The sequence below is a fragment of the Hyperolius riggenbachi genome, chromosome 7 (assembly GCF_040937935.1).
Source record: "Hyperolius riggenbachi isolate aHypRig1 chromosome 7, aHypRig1.pri, whole genome shotgun sequence".
Classification (NCBI taxonomy): domain Eukaryota; kingdom Metazoa; phylum Chordata; class Amphibia; order Anura; family Hyperoliidae; genus Hyperolius; species Hyperolius riggenbachi.
Genome location: NC_090652.1, coordinates 173,987,964 through 174,004,318, shown reverse-complemented (window position 1 = coordinate 174,004,318; position 16,355 = coordinate 173,987,964). Strand labels below are relative to the sequence as shown.

Sequence of the window (16,355 nt, the reverse complement as noted above, 5' to 3'; positions counted from 1 at the left end):
AATAATAATAATAATAATTTACTTTATTAATTTTTCAGCATTAAGTTTTATTAAGATGTTAGCAAGAAGTTTTTTAGAAGCTATTTTTTATGCTATTTCTTTGAGAAGATTACTACAAGTTTTACACAGCTACTAGATACACAGCTATTGATACAGATGACACTACTTTTTATCCTATTCTACATAACACAACTGTTATATTCTTTTTTGAATGTACTTAGAAGATTGATGATCGCTTGGCTATAAAGCCATGATGAGATGGAATACTACTTGGAACTGTTCATATTTTGTATATATGCTGTATGATAAGCAAATACAATTTTTTTATATAAAATCTTATACTGAGTGCTCTGATTCATTTCAAGGTACACCGTCAATCTGTAATTACTGTTATAGAGGGTTCAGACCCCACTATGCCGGATTTATATGATAGCAACGCTTTAAAGGCTGGTCCTTTACTGAGTTAGCAATCATGAAAAAGGCAAGAACCGCCAAGGTTTTTTACAGATCCACAGATCAATTCGGGACATAATGGCCCCCACAGTGTGAGGTCAGTACCTAGGTGCTGACATCACAATGTGGGAGGGGTTTCACCACAGTATCAGCCATACCGAGCCCCCTGATGATCCGTTTCAGAAAAGGTAAAGATTTCTTGAGGGAAAGGGGGTATCAGCTACTGATAGGGATGTAGGGGGAAGTTCAATCCTTGGTTACAGTTCCCTTTTTAAGGTTTTATTGCCAGGAAGTTCAAAGGACGTAGCTAAAAATAAAAATGAGACTCTCTTCTTTGCTGCTAATGTTCTTTTAATTATCTGTATTAAACATACAATTCGTTTAATCATACATTGTTTTTTTTAGCTTCAGTTGTCAGAATTCTAGCGGTTTTATTTATGCAGGAAAAGCTGTCATATGTGTATGTTTTAAGTTTTAATGTTCTATGCAAAATTTCATTGTAAACTGTAAAGTTGGAGTACTTTTTTAAAATATTGCTCTGTGACATCTCAGCATATTCCAAGCAGTGAAACTCATAATTGGATTATTCTAGTTACAAAAAGCCAGAACATTCTTGTTTATGTTAGTGCGTTTTGTCTGTGGCCTTGACATTTGAAAGATGCTTCTGTGTAAAGACTGGGAACAAGTTAAACTCACATTACTGCAGTAATTATATATGTACATTTTCTTAATTATTACACATAGATATGATTAATCTAAATATTAATAATCAATACAGTCCTTCTAAAGAAATAAATAGTTATTGTTAAACCCTATATAATATAATTTAATACTTTGAAATACATTAAAATTAAAAGCTGGTGATGCTTTGAGACAGTAAAACATTCTCGTGAGATTGTTATGATTCTGGAGGGTTGTTGACGTGTTCTAGTCTCAGCTAGCTGATAACACATGATGTTTTGGGAACAGGCTTTATAAAATATTAAACAAAGAAGGTGTTTTCCCAATTAGTTAAAGATGATTCAATGATGCCACCTCTCGGTTTCATAGTCTTATAAAATTAATATTATTAATACAGATTGTTATGAAATCTCTGACATCTGTCGGTTGAAGTTATTATATTCATAAGAAAGGCAAATATATAGAACATGATTTTATATTAAGATTTAATATGCAATTATTTCTTATATGATTAATTGTTTTAAAATGAATTATATAATAAGCTTTATATTTAAATAAGTATATTAGAAGCCCTTTGTGACAATCCAGCCCCGCGGTCCCGTTGAGATCTGCTCCTGTTAGCGTACGCAGGAAGTACGGGTGCAGACGGACAACGAGACCGGTTGCTGGATCGTCAGAGGGAGAAAGGTTAATGCGACAGAGCGTGTCAATCCCGTCTAATCTGCTCCCGTTCGCATACGCAGGAAGTACGGTGAACAGACTGACAATAAGGATTGATCGCGCAGCTACCTACAATATGTAATGGGACAATTATCCACCAATCCCGGATTACTAGGCCACTGTTGCCATGCAGGTCTCATGCACTAGAGACTGCTGGAGGCAAATTCATTGTGTGCGTAGTAAATGGTTAAAATTGGTTGGAGGTGCCCATACATGTACAATCACAGTTGTAAGTACAATCAGTAAACTAAAAATATCGATTTCTCGCTGGAAATCAGGTAAATACACTGTCACCACTCTTCGTTTTGCCAGGAGCGAAGAGACCCCAACGCTATCATAATACGGTAGCCAGCCCAATCACGTTCGACATGCTCCAGTCACCGTTCGGGGAATAGTCACTTCCGAAGGCTTAAAGACTGTGAGCAATGTGACGTTTAAAGAAAGGTTACTGGGTCCATATATGATGCAGTCTCGAATTGTATTTACAATCGAGAAACTAAAGTTATCGATTTCACACAGGAAACTTGGTACTAGCTAATCCTACAAGGAAGAAACGGTTATTTACAACCTAGCTAGCAAATCAACAATTTATAAGCAAATAATAAGACAATGCGGTAGTATGACTGACTCTTCAGAGGGCAGATTTGTTATAGCAGCAATCAGATGACCAGAACAGGCACAAGACTGAACGATAAAAATCGTTAGTTTTATTTGAAAACTAGATACACACAGCTTACTTTAGAACAGTTTGGTTTAATTGAAAGAAAGTAGAGATGAAAAGAAACAGAATGTCTTAATATACAGTTCTAATACCGTTATTGGTAGTCCATGCGGCAATCGCAAGTCTTTGGCGTAAAGTCCAAGGTGGCGGTTTTGGCCCGTGTCCTGCGGGCTGGTCGATTTGATGTTAATTCAACGTCAGATTAAAGGTAAAGGACGTGGACCAAACTGGGCCCTGTTAAGTTATACTCCTCACTTCAGCAAGGAGGAGTTAGGGGCATGGATCACACACCCCTTTGGAGCATGAGATCTGCCTGCCCCTCTCATGAACACAAGAATATACCTGAATCATGATAGGTGTGCTAATCTTCAAACCATACAGGTTATGTTAAATCTAATAACATTTTCTGGTCGATCAGAATTTAACGATAACAATGATATCAAACTTGGGGGGTTTAGAGTGAATGGTGACCCCAAAATGCATATCTCTGCTTTGGCAGGGCTTACTGCTAATTCGGAAACATCCAATTGTGTGGTTTGTTCTGAATTTCATAATAAGCGGGTTCTAAAGGTCGTTGCCTGTTTGGAAAGTCATCTTTATGACAAAAGATGGATTTCATATTTGTGAGGTCACAGATAGGTTTCCTAACTGGTCATTGAGAAAGCCAGCTGTTGTTTCTAAGTGGCTTCTGCAAGATGTTAGCAGGACCTCCAGTGGCTAGATCTTTGGCTGTTCCTTTCATGTAGGAACTCTGAGTCAATGCCTTTTGGCTGTTCTGGCCGAGGTGTCAAAAATACAGACGCAATTCTCCCAGAAGCTTGGTTTTTACAATTTAGGCCAAGCACATCTCTGGCTTCATCTGATGGAGGAGCCATAAACTCTCTAGGGGGTCACATAAGGCCAGGAAACCACCTGTCACATGTAGGTGAGAGGTTTTTGTAATTAGAAGCTACCAGAGAGCCAAGGGAAGAGGAAAAAAAATGTATTTAACCCAACCAAAATGTCGTTTTGGGTCGCTTGCAATGAAACTTGCGTTTGGGACTCCATGACGCATTTGATATGTCATATCGACGGCGTCACACCCTGTATGTTTCAATAAGCCTTAAATTGCTGAAGACTCTCACAGGTCTGTGTTAGTGTCAATTTGACCAAGTTTATGTCTGGGAAAGTACAGAGACATTCCAACCTAATTAGCAGAGAACACTTTATCAGAAATGCGTCATAAATTACATTGTTTAATGTCTTTGAACGTCCAAAGTCTGGGTCAAAAAAGTCAACCAGCAGACAAGATGGCTGGTGACGTCCATTTTTAATTAACTGCGTCAGAAATTACCCTATATCAAATGTCAAGCACTCCAAATAACGTTAATTCCCACAAGACAAGGTAATTAAGGAATTTATAAACAATAATATTATGATTTAGGTATTCAAACGTGATAAAGCATTGACGCATGGAAGCTTTAGCCAATCAGAACCTGGGATTCAGAGAAATTTCAGATTAGGCAGCCATATTGCATCCAATCCCTATAAAAGTAGGAGCTGAAAGCTCATAGTTTGCAGAAGCCCAACAATCTTCTGAGAAGACACATGAGGCAGAAGCTACCTTCCCACAAGGGGTTCTAGATGCTCAAGAGATGACAGAGAATGAGGTAATATGCTTAATATTCTGGCGATTTACTTTATTAATTTTTCAGCATTAAGTTTTGTTAAGATGTTAGCAAGAAGTTTTCTTTTTAGAACCTATTTTTTATGCTATTTCTTTAAAAAGATTACTACAAGTTTTACACAGCTATTATATACCCAGCTATTGATACAGATGAGACTATTTTTGATCTTATTCTACTTAACACAACTGTTATATTCTTTTTTGAATGTACTTGGAAGATTGATGAATGCTTGGCTATAAAGGCCTTGATAAGATGGAATACTGTTAGAAAGAAACACTACTTGGAACTGTTCATATTTTGTATATATGCTGTATGATAAGCAAATACAATTTTTTATATAAAATAATATACTGAGTGCTCTGATTCATTTCAAGGTACACCGTCAATCTATAATTACTGTTATAGAGGATTCAGACCCCGCTATGCTGGATTTATATGATAGCAACGCTTTAAAGGCAGGTCCTTTACTGAGTTAGCAATCATGAAAAAGGCAAGGACAGCTCAGGTTTTTGACACAGTGTCACTTTAATATGCTGCATTTACCAATTAGCTTTCTGTGCTTAGTCACAGATGAGGGGGAATTAGACAGGCTAAACTTTCTAAATACATACGGGGTACATTTCTTTTTTTTTTTTTCCTTATGTCCTGCGTTCAAGTCCACTTTAAAGAATGTCAGACTAAAATGCTTGAATATTGGGCAATTAGTGATGACAAGGCGGACAGACATATGTGCTGGGATGCGAGTAAGGCAGTCCTCCGAGGCTCCTTCCGTGCTGCCATCTCCATAATTAGGCCTCGTTCACATCTAAAATCACAAAACACCAGCGATTACCGTGATTTTTTTCACAATTAACGTGGAAAAATCATTGGACACTGTAGCGGTTTGGGAGCAATCGCGATTAGCGGTACGATACACGCTGAAGAATCGCCGCCAAAAAGCTGCATGTAACATGTTTGCGATTATCTCTAATGCCCACGATCGCGGCAGTGAGTCCACTGCCATAGCAAACCATGTGCTAACTGATTTTAAAAACTGCTAGCAGTTTGCAGTGATTCCCTCAGATGTGAACGGGGCCTTAGGCAGAATGAGATAGCCTTACAGGGATATTATGAGAAAGAATCTAATGATGTCAAGAAGGTGTTGCTAACTTCTTGCAACAGCATTTACTCACCTTTCCCTGAATCCAGTGGTGACTCCTCAATGGCAGCGGGACACCGACCCAGAGGATTTCCAGGATAGGCATCATCTGGTTAGTAGCGCGCCATCTCCTGAAGTCCCAGCAGGAGGTGTGGTTTCAGCGCTGGCGTGAGAATCAAGGTATTCAAGCCCTTAACTCTCACTTCACCAGCGCTGTTGCATTGCACTACAGCTGTAGCATGCATTCACGCCGTTCTCCCCATCTTGGGCCTGTTTAGCCTGCCTACCTGTCGGCTTACCTGTCCAGTCCTGTCTTTCTAGTCTATCCGATCCTTGCCTGTCTGTCTGCTAGTCCTGTTACTTGTCTGTTATTCAACTGCACCAGTCCAGTCCTATCCCTGGCTGTCCTTGCATTACCAGTCACCATTTGATCTCTTATCCCTGTCAATCCTGTTGCCTGCTAAATTTGTCCTGACCCCAGTCTGTGCCAGTTCTGTCAGTCACTTGTTTGTCCCTGTGACTGCCCTTCCTCCCTGCCCACTACTGTCTGGTGCCTGTCACATCAGGCCCTGTAGGTGCAGCCCTGTCATACAGCCCTGTCAGATATGGCCCCGTTAATACAGTCCTGTCAGCACAGCCCTGTCTATACAGCCCTGTCAGTACGGGCCAGTCTGACCCTTCCAGGCTGTCTCCTTCAGCCCGCATACTCCAGTACTCCGGTAGTTACACAGTGTCCTCTGCCAAGTACTTCGGTACTTTTCCAGCTAGTCCCTGTTCTGCATTCACCTTTCAGCCTGTCTCTTCCTGCCTGGCCTGTCCAGTTACTCCTGTTCCTCCTGTCCATTTCATCCCGTTCTGACAAGTCTGTCCTATCCTTCCCATACAGTCTGTCCCCTCTGTCCTATCCCATCCACACTAGCCTGTTCAGTTAGTTTGCTTGTCAGTCCTGTCTTGTACTCCTTCCCACATCGGCAAGGTACTCCTTCTGTTCTTCTCATCACTGGTGCGGTAGTTCTTGGTGTCGTGACCAGGCAGCAAAGTAGATGGCCCATCATTCCTTGTGGGATGCGCTGGTGCATGCTCGCTTAGATTCCATGCCTACGGACTGCACTTGGAACCAGTGATGAGATCAGTAGAACCCTGACACTTCCCCTACCTCCGAAAATTATGTCACCTGGAATTTTGCGCGTAGGAAGTAGGAGCTGGTACTATTAGACAGGGCCAATCGTAGAGGCCAACTGTTAAGATATCTGTTGACGGCCAGTGCCTGTTCAGTGCATTGTCCTCCCATCGTGGGAGACCTGCCCTCATTAATGGCCAATGCAGTTGCAGAATTAGAGGCCCCAATTACAGCAGAGGAGGTTGCAGTAGCAGTCTCATCCTTCCAGAAGAACAAGGCTCTTGGGTTGGATGGCATTCTAATTGAATGGTATACCAAAAAATAAAGCCCTGGTAGTTCCCTCTCTTGTTTCCCTCTTATATTTTTGAGTCAAAATCTTTGCCGACTCTTTGTATGAAGTACTGATTACTTTTACACTTAAGCCTGGAAAGGACTCTTTGTTGAAAGTAATTGATGGTTGCTGAGGGTTACCACACCTTCTTTCGGCACCATATCTCAGGAACTGCAATAACTTGACATGCGTCACGCAGCAGGCAATGGAGGGAACTCCCAGACATCTTCAAAACAACTAAAAAGATTTTTTTGCCGATATGACTTAAATGGTGCCTCAGCACCATTTAAGCCTAGCTCTTGAGCTAGTCCTGCCTTGGCTTCATCTTTAGAACACTCTGTTATGTTACCCTAAGACTAATACAGCATATGTACAAAGTAAAGTACAGCTAAGATGTTGTGGAAAGTAGAGAGAAAAGTGAAGTAAGGTCCCTCTAGACCAGTGTTTCTCAACATTTTATTAGTATGTACCCCTTTTAAAACCCTATACTCACTAACTACCCCCTAGCATTGTAAACATTATCACAAGTACCCCTTGAAAAATATATATTTAATCATAGTACATGATAATTGGTTCTAAACAATTTCCAAGCATTTACTATTGCATTTAATCAGCTAAAACACTAATTCTTATTTTTTAAATAAGCTTTATACCTTTCAAAAACTCTAAAATTGTTATTCTTGGTTAAGTATATCAAGCCAGAGTACCCCCTGGAACCATCAGAAGTATCCCCTGGGGTACGCATACCACACGTTGAGAACCTAGGCTCTAGTCTAGACTATCTGCTCCTTATAAACGGACAAGGTTTAACTCTGGATCCCACCCCTAGGGGTTGGAGTCCGCTGTCCATCACATGCTAGACCTGCCATTGGCTGGTCGGAGCATGTGATGGTGTGACAGGCACAGTCCTTACTGCACATGCCCCGTGACCTATACCAAAATTGGAGCTTCTGGAGACTTGTATCCTGATTCCCAGAATTCATGTGTTTTCATATGTTTTGGAATCGAGGCAAGTTTGTTTATGTTCTTCCCGCGTGGATGTCTGCACATTTGAGCTGATAAGTTGCTCTATGGCCTTGTTTACAAGGCAAAATGTTCTGCTAAAACCCAGAAGTATTTCTCCTCTAGAAATTTCTTTTAAAGAGATACTCTGCATATCCAGTCTTCTTGCTGAAACTGGTCCTCTAATCTAATCCCTAAATTATTACACCCTGCATCATGTGACTCCTATCGGCCTATTTCATTAATTAACAAGAATATTAAAATCCTAACTTAATTATTAGCCACTAGACTAAACAAAAATATTACTTCCATCATTCATCCCAATCAAACTGGATTTGTTCCAGAGAGATCAACCATGTTGAATATAAGGAGACTATTCTCCAGTATACAATTTCCTCATAAGAATGCCAATAAGAGAGTAACACTATCCCTTGATGCCAATAAGGCGTTTGATATGATTGAATTGCCCTATGCTGTTTTTGGAATTGGGGATAATTTTAAATGGTGGCTCCATATTTTGTATCGACTACCCAGGGTGAAACTACCCATTCCAAAAAATTGGAGGTTTGCCAAGCAACTGCAGCACCTATGCTCAAATGCTCACTTTAAATTATTATATGCACATCTGGTGCATTGGTGTGGCCAGTATAATTCATATTAATATTTTTTCACACAAAATTGGCCATATACACCTAGTACCTCTTAGTTGTATAAATGATTCTTTATTGAACATACAAAGCTGCCGGTATACACCTTACACAACCAATACCACAGACAGAATTAAAAACCTATTTCTGCGCAGAAATCAAAGCATTGGCTCCTTGGTTTTTATGTTTTGATTTCTGAGCCGAAATAGGTTTTTAATTCTGTCTGTGGTATTGGTCGTGTAAGGTGTATACCGGCAGCTTTCTATGTTCAATAAAGAATAATTTATACAACTGAGAGGTACTAGGTGTATATGGCCAATTTTGTGTGAAAAAAATCTTAATATGAAACTACCCATTACCTCCACTATGTCAGCATCTTTCCCGATAGCTAGAGGCACCAGGCCTGGGTGTCCTCTTTCGCCACTGCTCTTTACCATCGTAGTTGAGCCTCTGGCCAGGCAGTTCAAGTCTCAGATAAAATTCAGGAGATCCAGATTAATACGATTAAGGAACAAATACTGTATCTGTGTATGATACGCTGGTATATTTGGCGGACCCGGGGCTCTCTTTTGAGGTGGTCCTTGATCTTTACTTCTCCTTTTATGATGTCTCAGGCCTCTCTATAAATTGGTCAAAATCAATACTATTTCCTTAAGATGAGTTTGATTGCAGACTCATCACTATGAAATTGCACCTTCAGTGGTGGGCTTGGGGGTATATTCTCCACAGTTTAGTGGAGGAGAGGACTGACTCCAACAGGAGATGTGGCGCACAGAGCAGGCATAGATCCGAGCAACCACAAACAATACTTAAATACAATGGATACGATATTCCTAGCGTATTACAATTGCAGCTATCAATGAAGCTACAAATGACTGACTAACATATGTATATATCGGCGATGAACCGATATATAACATAAGCATGGAACACTAGCTAGGAACTGGAACAATACAAGGAACAGGACTAGAAAGGATTCGCTACTTCTACGCAGAAGTGAGTGCAATCCACGCAAGGTAACAGGAACAGGACCAGGAAGGATTTGCTACTTTTACGCAGAAGTGAGCGCAATCCACACAAGGTAACAGGACTGAACTAACTAAGCACGGGTGATCACGATACGCGCAACCTACCGAAACGTGCTGGAAACTGACTGACACAGGATATAAACAGTTCGAGTACGTATATATCAGCGACACTGATGTATAACGTAACACGAATACAAGGAAAATAACAAACGCGCTAGTATGCGTATATATCAGCGATGAACCAATATATGATGCAAGACCAGCAAAGTAACAAATACTGATAAACAGGATCAGGACCAGAAGGACTCACTGACCCCTTCACAGGAGTCAGTGCAGTCCACACGAGATCAAGGATCTGATCTGAAGGGGGCCCAGACAGAGTAACAGACTGATCTGAAACTATGATAGCCCGTGGAGCCCTGCAGGAAGCAGATCTTTATACTGGGAGCAGACATGCAGATTCCCACACAGGTGAATGATAATTAGTCACAACCTGACAGCAGGAAAAGGCAGACAAAGCAATGCATCCTGCATGAAAAGGATTGCAGAAGGAATCAACACTCAGTGTGTTTGCAAGCAAAATTATGCGAGCGAAAGCATGTAAAGAAGTCAAAAACTGCTTGGCTACAGTAAAACTGCAGCCAGCAGTACATGCTGCAGACGTGATCATAACATTCAGGTGGTTGATAACTTTAAATTCCTAGGGGTCTGGGTCCAACGCTTCCTGGGGGATTTTACTGGTTCTAATTTGGTACCAATACTAGACGCTGTATAAAGAGACACTGAAGCAAAAAAAAAAATGATGTAATGATTTGTATGTGTAATACAGCTAAGAAATAAAACATTAGGACCAGAGACATAAGTCTAATATTGATTCCAGTACAGGAAGAGTTAAGAAACTCCAGTTGTTATCTATGCAAAAGAGCTCCAGGATTTTGAAAGACGCAGAGAGCTCTGTCTTCTGAAGCTTGTTATCTCAACTGTCAGTCACTGTATTGTTTTTTCTTCAGCAGAGGACAGGTCAATAGTTCACTGGCCGGCTCTGTAAAATCATTTAGAATGCTGAGTAGTGTGTAAACTGCAAATATTAGAGAATGATGCAATGTTACAAAAAACAATATATAATTGAAAATAAAAATATGAGAATATTTTCTTTGCTCCTAATCTTCTAGTAATTATCCGTACTACACAACCAATTCATTATATCATAATTATTTTTTTTTAAAAGTGTTTTATTTGAAAATTTTGCAGAGAAACACATGAACACTTCCAAAATTTCATAGAATAGTGGTAACAGAAAACACTAACCCTTTCTACACCTACTCCCTTCCCTTTTATCCCCCCTAATTTCGCCCCACCCCTTTTCACTCTCTCTTTTTGCGTATAACTGTGTGAATCGTTGTTTCACCTGAGTTCATTACATTACTTGTTGCTCCGAAAGGATCAGTTCCTCCAGATTCCATAACATGTAGTCCAGGGAGTTGTTATATGTCAAGGACGCGGGTCCAATTGGGCTGAATGACTCGTGGCCACTTCTAAACGGCCTAGGATGCCTTTAAGTTGCTCTGTTGCATACCAGGAAGTATATTTAAATGGGCTTACCAGCCTTTGCAAGTCACTGTTAGACATGGTCTGTAGTAAGTATGGTTTCCATCTTTTGAAAAACTTCTTTGTTGATTTTTCCATATGAGTATGGGCCTTCAGTTTCTCCAGTAGCATAATATGTTTTAGTTCTTCTTTTAGGTCCCAGATAGTGGGTGTTAATAGACAAATATGTACCAAGTCTGGGATGTATTTTAGGGAGTTTGTTGGGTCCAAATAATGGAATAAAAGTATAATCGGGTCCTTGATCAATGTACATTTGCTCAGCTTGTTAATGCAACTAAGGATTTTGTCCCAATATCTTTGAATATGTGGACAGAACCAGATACAGTGTATCATATTGGCTCTCTGCAATAAACATTTAGGGCAATGGTTCACATACCCCGGGCGCGGGTTGCGGTATACTATATTATAGGCATATTTGGCCTGGTATATCATTAAAAGATGTGACTCCCTCCACCTCTCATTTGTCATAACTCTCCTGACTTGGGTATTTCCCTCTACAATCTTAATCTCTATATTAGGTATTGAAAAATGTTTATTCCAGCTAGACATATTACATCTCACTTTGTCTTGGATATTTACACTTTTTAAGCCTAATTGAATGACAGATAATAATAACATGCCTCCTGTTGGTTTTAAAAAGGTATCAAAGGGTGTAATGTAGGCGATAGAGGCTATATCACATATCTGGGCTCGGGCATATGACAATAACGGTGCTATATCATCTTTTAGGATTTTATAGAATTCCCCTGGCAACCCGTCGGGGCCAGGGGCTTTGTGATTAGAAAGATTTTTTATTGTTTCTTTTATTTCGCCTTCAGATATATCTGCGTTCAGCGATTCTAAATCCTCCTGGGAGAGTTTAGGGAGCCTTATGCCTTACAAAATATCTTCCATTCCCTGCTCGTCATTCACCCCCTTTTGTTTGTATAGTGTCTGATAAAATTGAGTAAAGACTTCATTCACCTCTTGTGGGTGGTGTACTATGTTCCCCGTCTGGTTATTTAAGGCAGTGACCATCAGCGGAGAGAAGCGTCCTCTTGCCGTAAGGGCGAGTAGGCGACCCGCCTTGTTCCCATATTTATAATAGTTCAGGTCTCGGAATGATTTATGGAGTAATTCTCTTTCCCTGAACCATTGGTCTGCATTGGTCTTAGCCTGTAACCAATTTTTCCTGTTCTGGGGATGTGGGTTCATTCTATACTTCTTGTACGCATCTCTTACCCGCTGTACCGCCTCTTCATATAGTTTGGCTGTTTGTTTTTTCTTTGTTGCCGTATAGGCCATAACTCTGCCTCGTAATACTGCCTTGGCTGCGTCCCAAAAGAGATGGGGGCCCCCCCTATGCTCCCTGTTATCAACCTTGTATTCCAACCACCAGTTTTTCAATAGAAGGTGAAAGCCCTCGTCCTGGTAAAGATGCTCTGGAAAGCGCCATATCACGTTCGTACCCCTTTGAATTTGCTCACATAATTCTATCCCAACTAGGCAATGGTCAGAGATAACCATATCTAGGATTTCTGCTTTCTGCAGTCTGTTGACCAAGAATTCATTTAAAAAAATGCAATCAATACGCGATGGAGTGTTATGCACCCTGGAGTGAAATGAGAATTCTCTCTCATAAGGGTGGAGAAATCTCCATGCATCCACCAGTCGAAGACCCTCCCCAAATCGTGAAAGGTCGGTGTTCCCGCCCTGCTTTGCACGTGGCTGCTGTGTTTTCCTTCCTGATCTATCCTCATATTCATTCATGACCTCATTCCAATCCCCACCAATCACCCTTTTTGCGTCTGACTGTCCAGCCAACATCCATTGTAAGTCCTGCAGGAAATCACTTTGTCTAGTATTTGGCCCATATACATTATATACCTCCACTGTCTCACCTGGCAAAAAAAGTTTTACCCCCAGCCATCTGCCCTCAGTATCACTGTGGATAAGCTCCGATTTGGCTTTCAGGACTTTAATTATTAATGTTATAACTCCCGCTTTCTTGCCCAAAGCAGGTGCCCCATAATAATCCGCCACCCAATTTTTCTCCATGTATTTTATTTCATTCGTCCCCAGGTGTGTTTCTTGCAGTAGGGCTACGTCTGCTTTTAGTTTTTTTTAAATGGCGAAGCACTTGCCCTCTTTTGATTGGGGACCTAAGTCCCTTCACATTCCATGTTATGATATTAATGACCATGTGGTATAATGTAAAAGGGATATAAGAAAGTGATACCTTTCAGGCAGATAGCTTTAGGCAGCATACACATCATGAATATAAACCTCAGTAAGAACCCAGCACCTAAATCATACTTTTTGTACAAAAAAAGGAAATAAGCTATTTGACCCTGAAGAGAGCGTGAAATCAGACCCACCCTAGTCCTCCCCTTTGTACCCCCCCTAAGAGTTCCTGGGGATCTTCTGATCGCGTTTGGAATGGACTCCCGGGAATAAACTCCCAGAACTAAGAATATGAGAGTTCCCAAGAACCATTTCTTCACACCCTTTCGGCCTTCACTTCTTCCCTGTATGGCCTTAAGCATTTAGCAGAATCTTCTCATCTGCTCCCCTGCATTCACCCCATAATGTCAGACTCGTCAACCTGTAGGTATTAAAGGACCCACAGCCCTCTATTAAATCTAGAGATATTAACTGCGTCAATCAATCTTACGGTTTTGATTCTCCGTGTTAGGTTTCCTCCTCCTGCTCGTTCTGCCTCGAGGGAGAGGTTCTGGGAGAAGACCTTTTGGCAGCCGGTTGTGTCAGGAATTTTTCCGCATCTCCCGGATCTTTGAAGATGTATGTCTCCTCGTCTGTCCCTGTAACACGCAGGGTGGCGGGATATTGTAATGCAAAACGTATTCCTCTTTTCACTAGTTCTGAGCATACTGTATTGAATTCCTGTCTGCGTTTCGAGACCTCAAGGGAATAATCATTAAAGATTAGAATGCGACGATTGTCATACATGATATCTGCTTTGCGCGCTTTGAAAGCCGTCAGTAAGCGTTGTTTGTCTTTGAAGTCTAAATAGCGCACCATCACTACACGTGGGGGTCTATTGGACTCACTGGTGTGGGCTGGGCCTACCCGGTGCGCTCTTTCTGCTTTGTATGGGCTTTGTGGGCCTAGGAGTTCTGGCAGAGTTTTCTCGCAAAAGTCATCTATGTCGCCTTGTGTATGTTTCTCAGATAGGCCCACTACCCTGATGTTATTTCTCCTTGAGCGGTTTTCTAAATCCTTCAGCTTCTCATGGAAGACTCGTTGTTGTTTCTTGGAGGAATCTAGTTGTTCACAAACTATGTCCCAACAAGGACCTAACCTATATGTACAAAATAAGTGACATGAAGAGTCACTGGTCAATCAGCTGGATTGTAGTCTTGTAAACCAGTGATCAACAGGTCTCCAAAAAACATATATACAAGTATGGGGAGAGACTTGACACAAGTGTCATAACTGTCAGTCTCACTTAAGTACTGATACACATATATATGCACGAAAGAAATAAAAATACGTTGCTGTAAGGTGCGAGGTCTTTGCTGATCCCCCCCAGTGCTGGCAATCAGTCAGAGGATACTGGGGTGTAGCTAGTCCCACCACGGCAAAGTACTGTTAAAAGTAATTGCAAAAGCACATGGCAAATTAGGAGTATGGTAACATAACTGTGATGGAGGCTAAGTGTGAGACTGCCATCAATCACAGAGAGACCTGTATGCTCCTACACAGTAGTATTATAGCCATGAAACAAATGCCTTCACAGAAGGTATAGAGCTGGGGTAGAAATGGGTGATATATACAATTTACAGTGCTAGTGTCATTCAACTAGGACTAGTTTCACTCTATAAAACAAGAGCTTCGTCAGGAAATAGAACACAGTGTACAAATCATAAAAAGTATCCCTCCACCACAAGAAGTCCCACAGCAATATAGCCCAAGACAGAGCTGGAGGGCCACGTTTGTCCATGCCTGGTATAAAGACTTTTTTCCAATAGGTGTTAATTGTAATAAAACATTTTATAATAGCTGTTTTTTTTGTTTTTTTTAGGTGCATATCGCAACAAAATCTGCTGCTGATGAAGTCAGCACCCTGTATGTTTTGGACAGCAAAGGATATATTGTATCAAAAAAACTATCACACCTTGGACATGGTAAGTGAAATCAGGATTCTGCAAGATGTTCTCAGTTTATGCTTGGGTTGTGAGTCAAAAGTGGGTCTTGTAAATTACACTTTGCATTAATGGTGTCCCATTTAACAAATGCTATAATTGTGTTCTCTACATGTTTTGATCCCCTAACATTCTTTAAAGTGACTCAATCATCAAACATTCTTTAAATGAAACTCACTGTAAGGGAGGGTTTTTAATAATAGTGTGTGTGACACACACACACACACACACGCGTTGGGGTGAGAGGCATTACCTACCTATGGTGGGCTGCTCCTGAGTCCTCTCGTTCGTATGTGGGTGACTCAATGCTTGCTGGGATATGGAATCCGTGGATGTGAGTACAGAGAGTGCCTGCTGACACCTGCAAAATTGAACTGCGGCACAGAGCAGAGATGGCAACTACCATATCAATGAGTGGAGCAGCCCCTTATTGGTAAGTAATGCCTCTCACCCAAACCCCTGCCCCCCCCCTCCCCCCCCCAACAGCACAGTGTTACAAACCTTCCTTATGGGGAAAATGTTTAGTGCTCAGATTGCTTTAAGGGTGGCTGAAGGAAGGAATCTTCCTGTACATCTACAAGTGCAGGGATTTTTATTTAGGGATCATGTTCTAGAAACTTAATTCAAATTATACTAAATTATTTTATAAGGTGGTAAATGCTAAAGTGGATATTAGGAATGCTTTAGATGTGATATTCTTGGATCTTGTTCCCCACAACAGTCTGTTGCAGAAGTTGACAATGCAAGGTTTGGGGAAGGAATCTGTTTCCATGGATAGGGAACTAGCTAACTGACAGAAAGCAAAGATTTGTGGTCAATGGATCATATTCAAAATGGGGGACTGTTAGCAGTGGGGTCCCAAAGGAGTCTTTACTGGGTCCATTTCTCTTCAATTTATTTATTCATGACTTAGTAGATGAAGTAGAAAGTACTGTTGCTATTTTTGCAGATGTTACAAAGTTGTACAGAGTTTTCAACACACAGGAAGATAGTGACATATTGCAGAAGGATCTGGATAGGATGGCTATAGGAGTACATATTGGCAGATGAAATTAAATGTTAAAAAATGTAAAGTCTTGTATCTTGGTTGTACC

The 16,355-nt window shown here is 40.9% G+C and overlaps 1 protein-coding gene across 6 annotated transcripts in view; it reads left to right on the top strand.

The window, feature by feature from the left end:
- The window catches only part of PMS1 (PMS1 homolog 1, mismatch repair system component), a 653,312-nt gene that overhangs the window by 158,616 nt on the left and 478,341 nt on the right, over positions 1-16,355 (top strand). For all 6 annotated transcript variants that reach the window (XR_011022768.1, XM_068244909.1, XM_068244906.1 and 3 more), the window contains one exon: positions 15,141-15,243. Coding sequence is in view for 5 of the 6 variants with exons in the window: in XM_068244909.1 (XP_068101010.1) it covers positions 15,141-15,243 (103 nt within the window). In the remaining variant the exon portion in view is untranslated. The remainder of the gene's footprint in view (positions 1-15,140; positions 15,244-16,355) is intronic.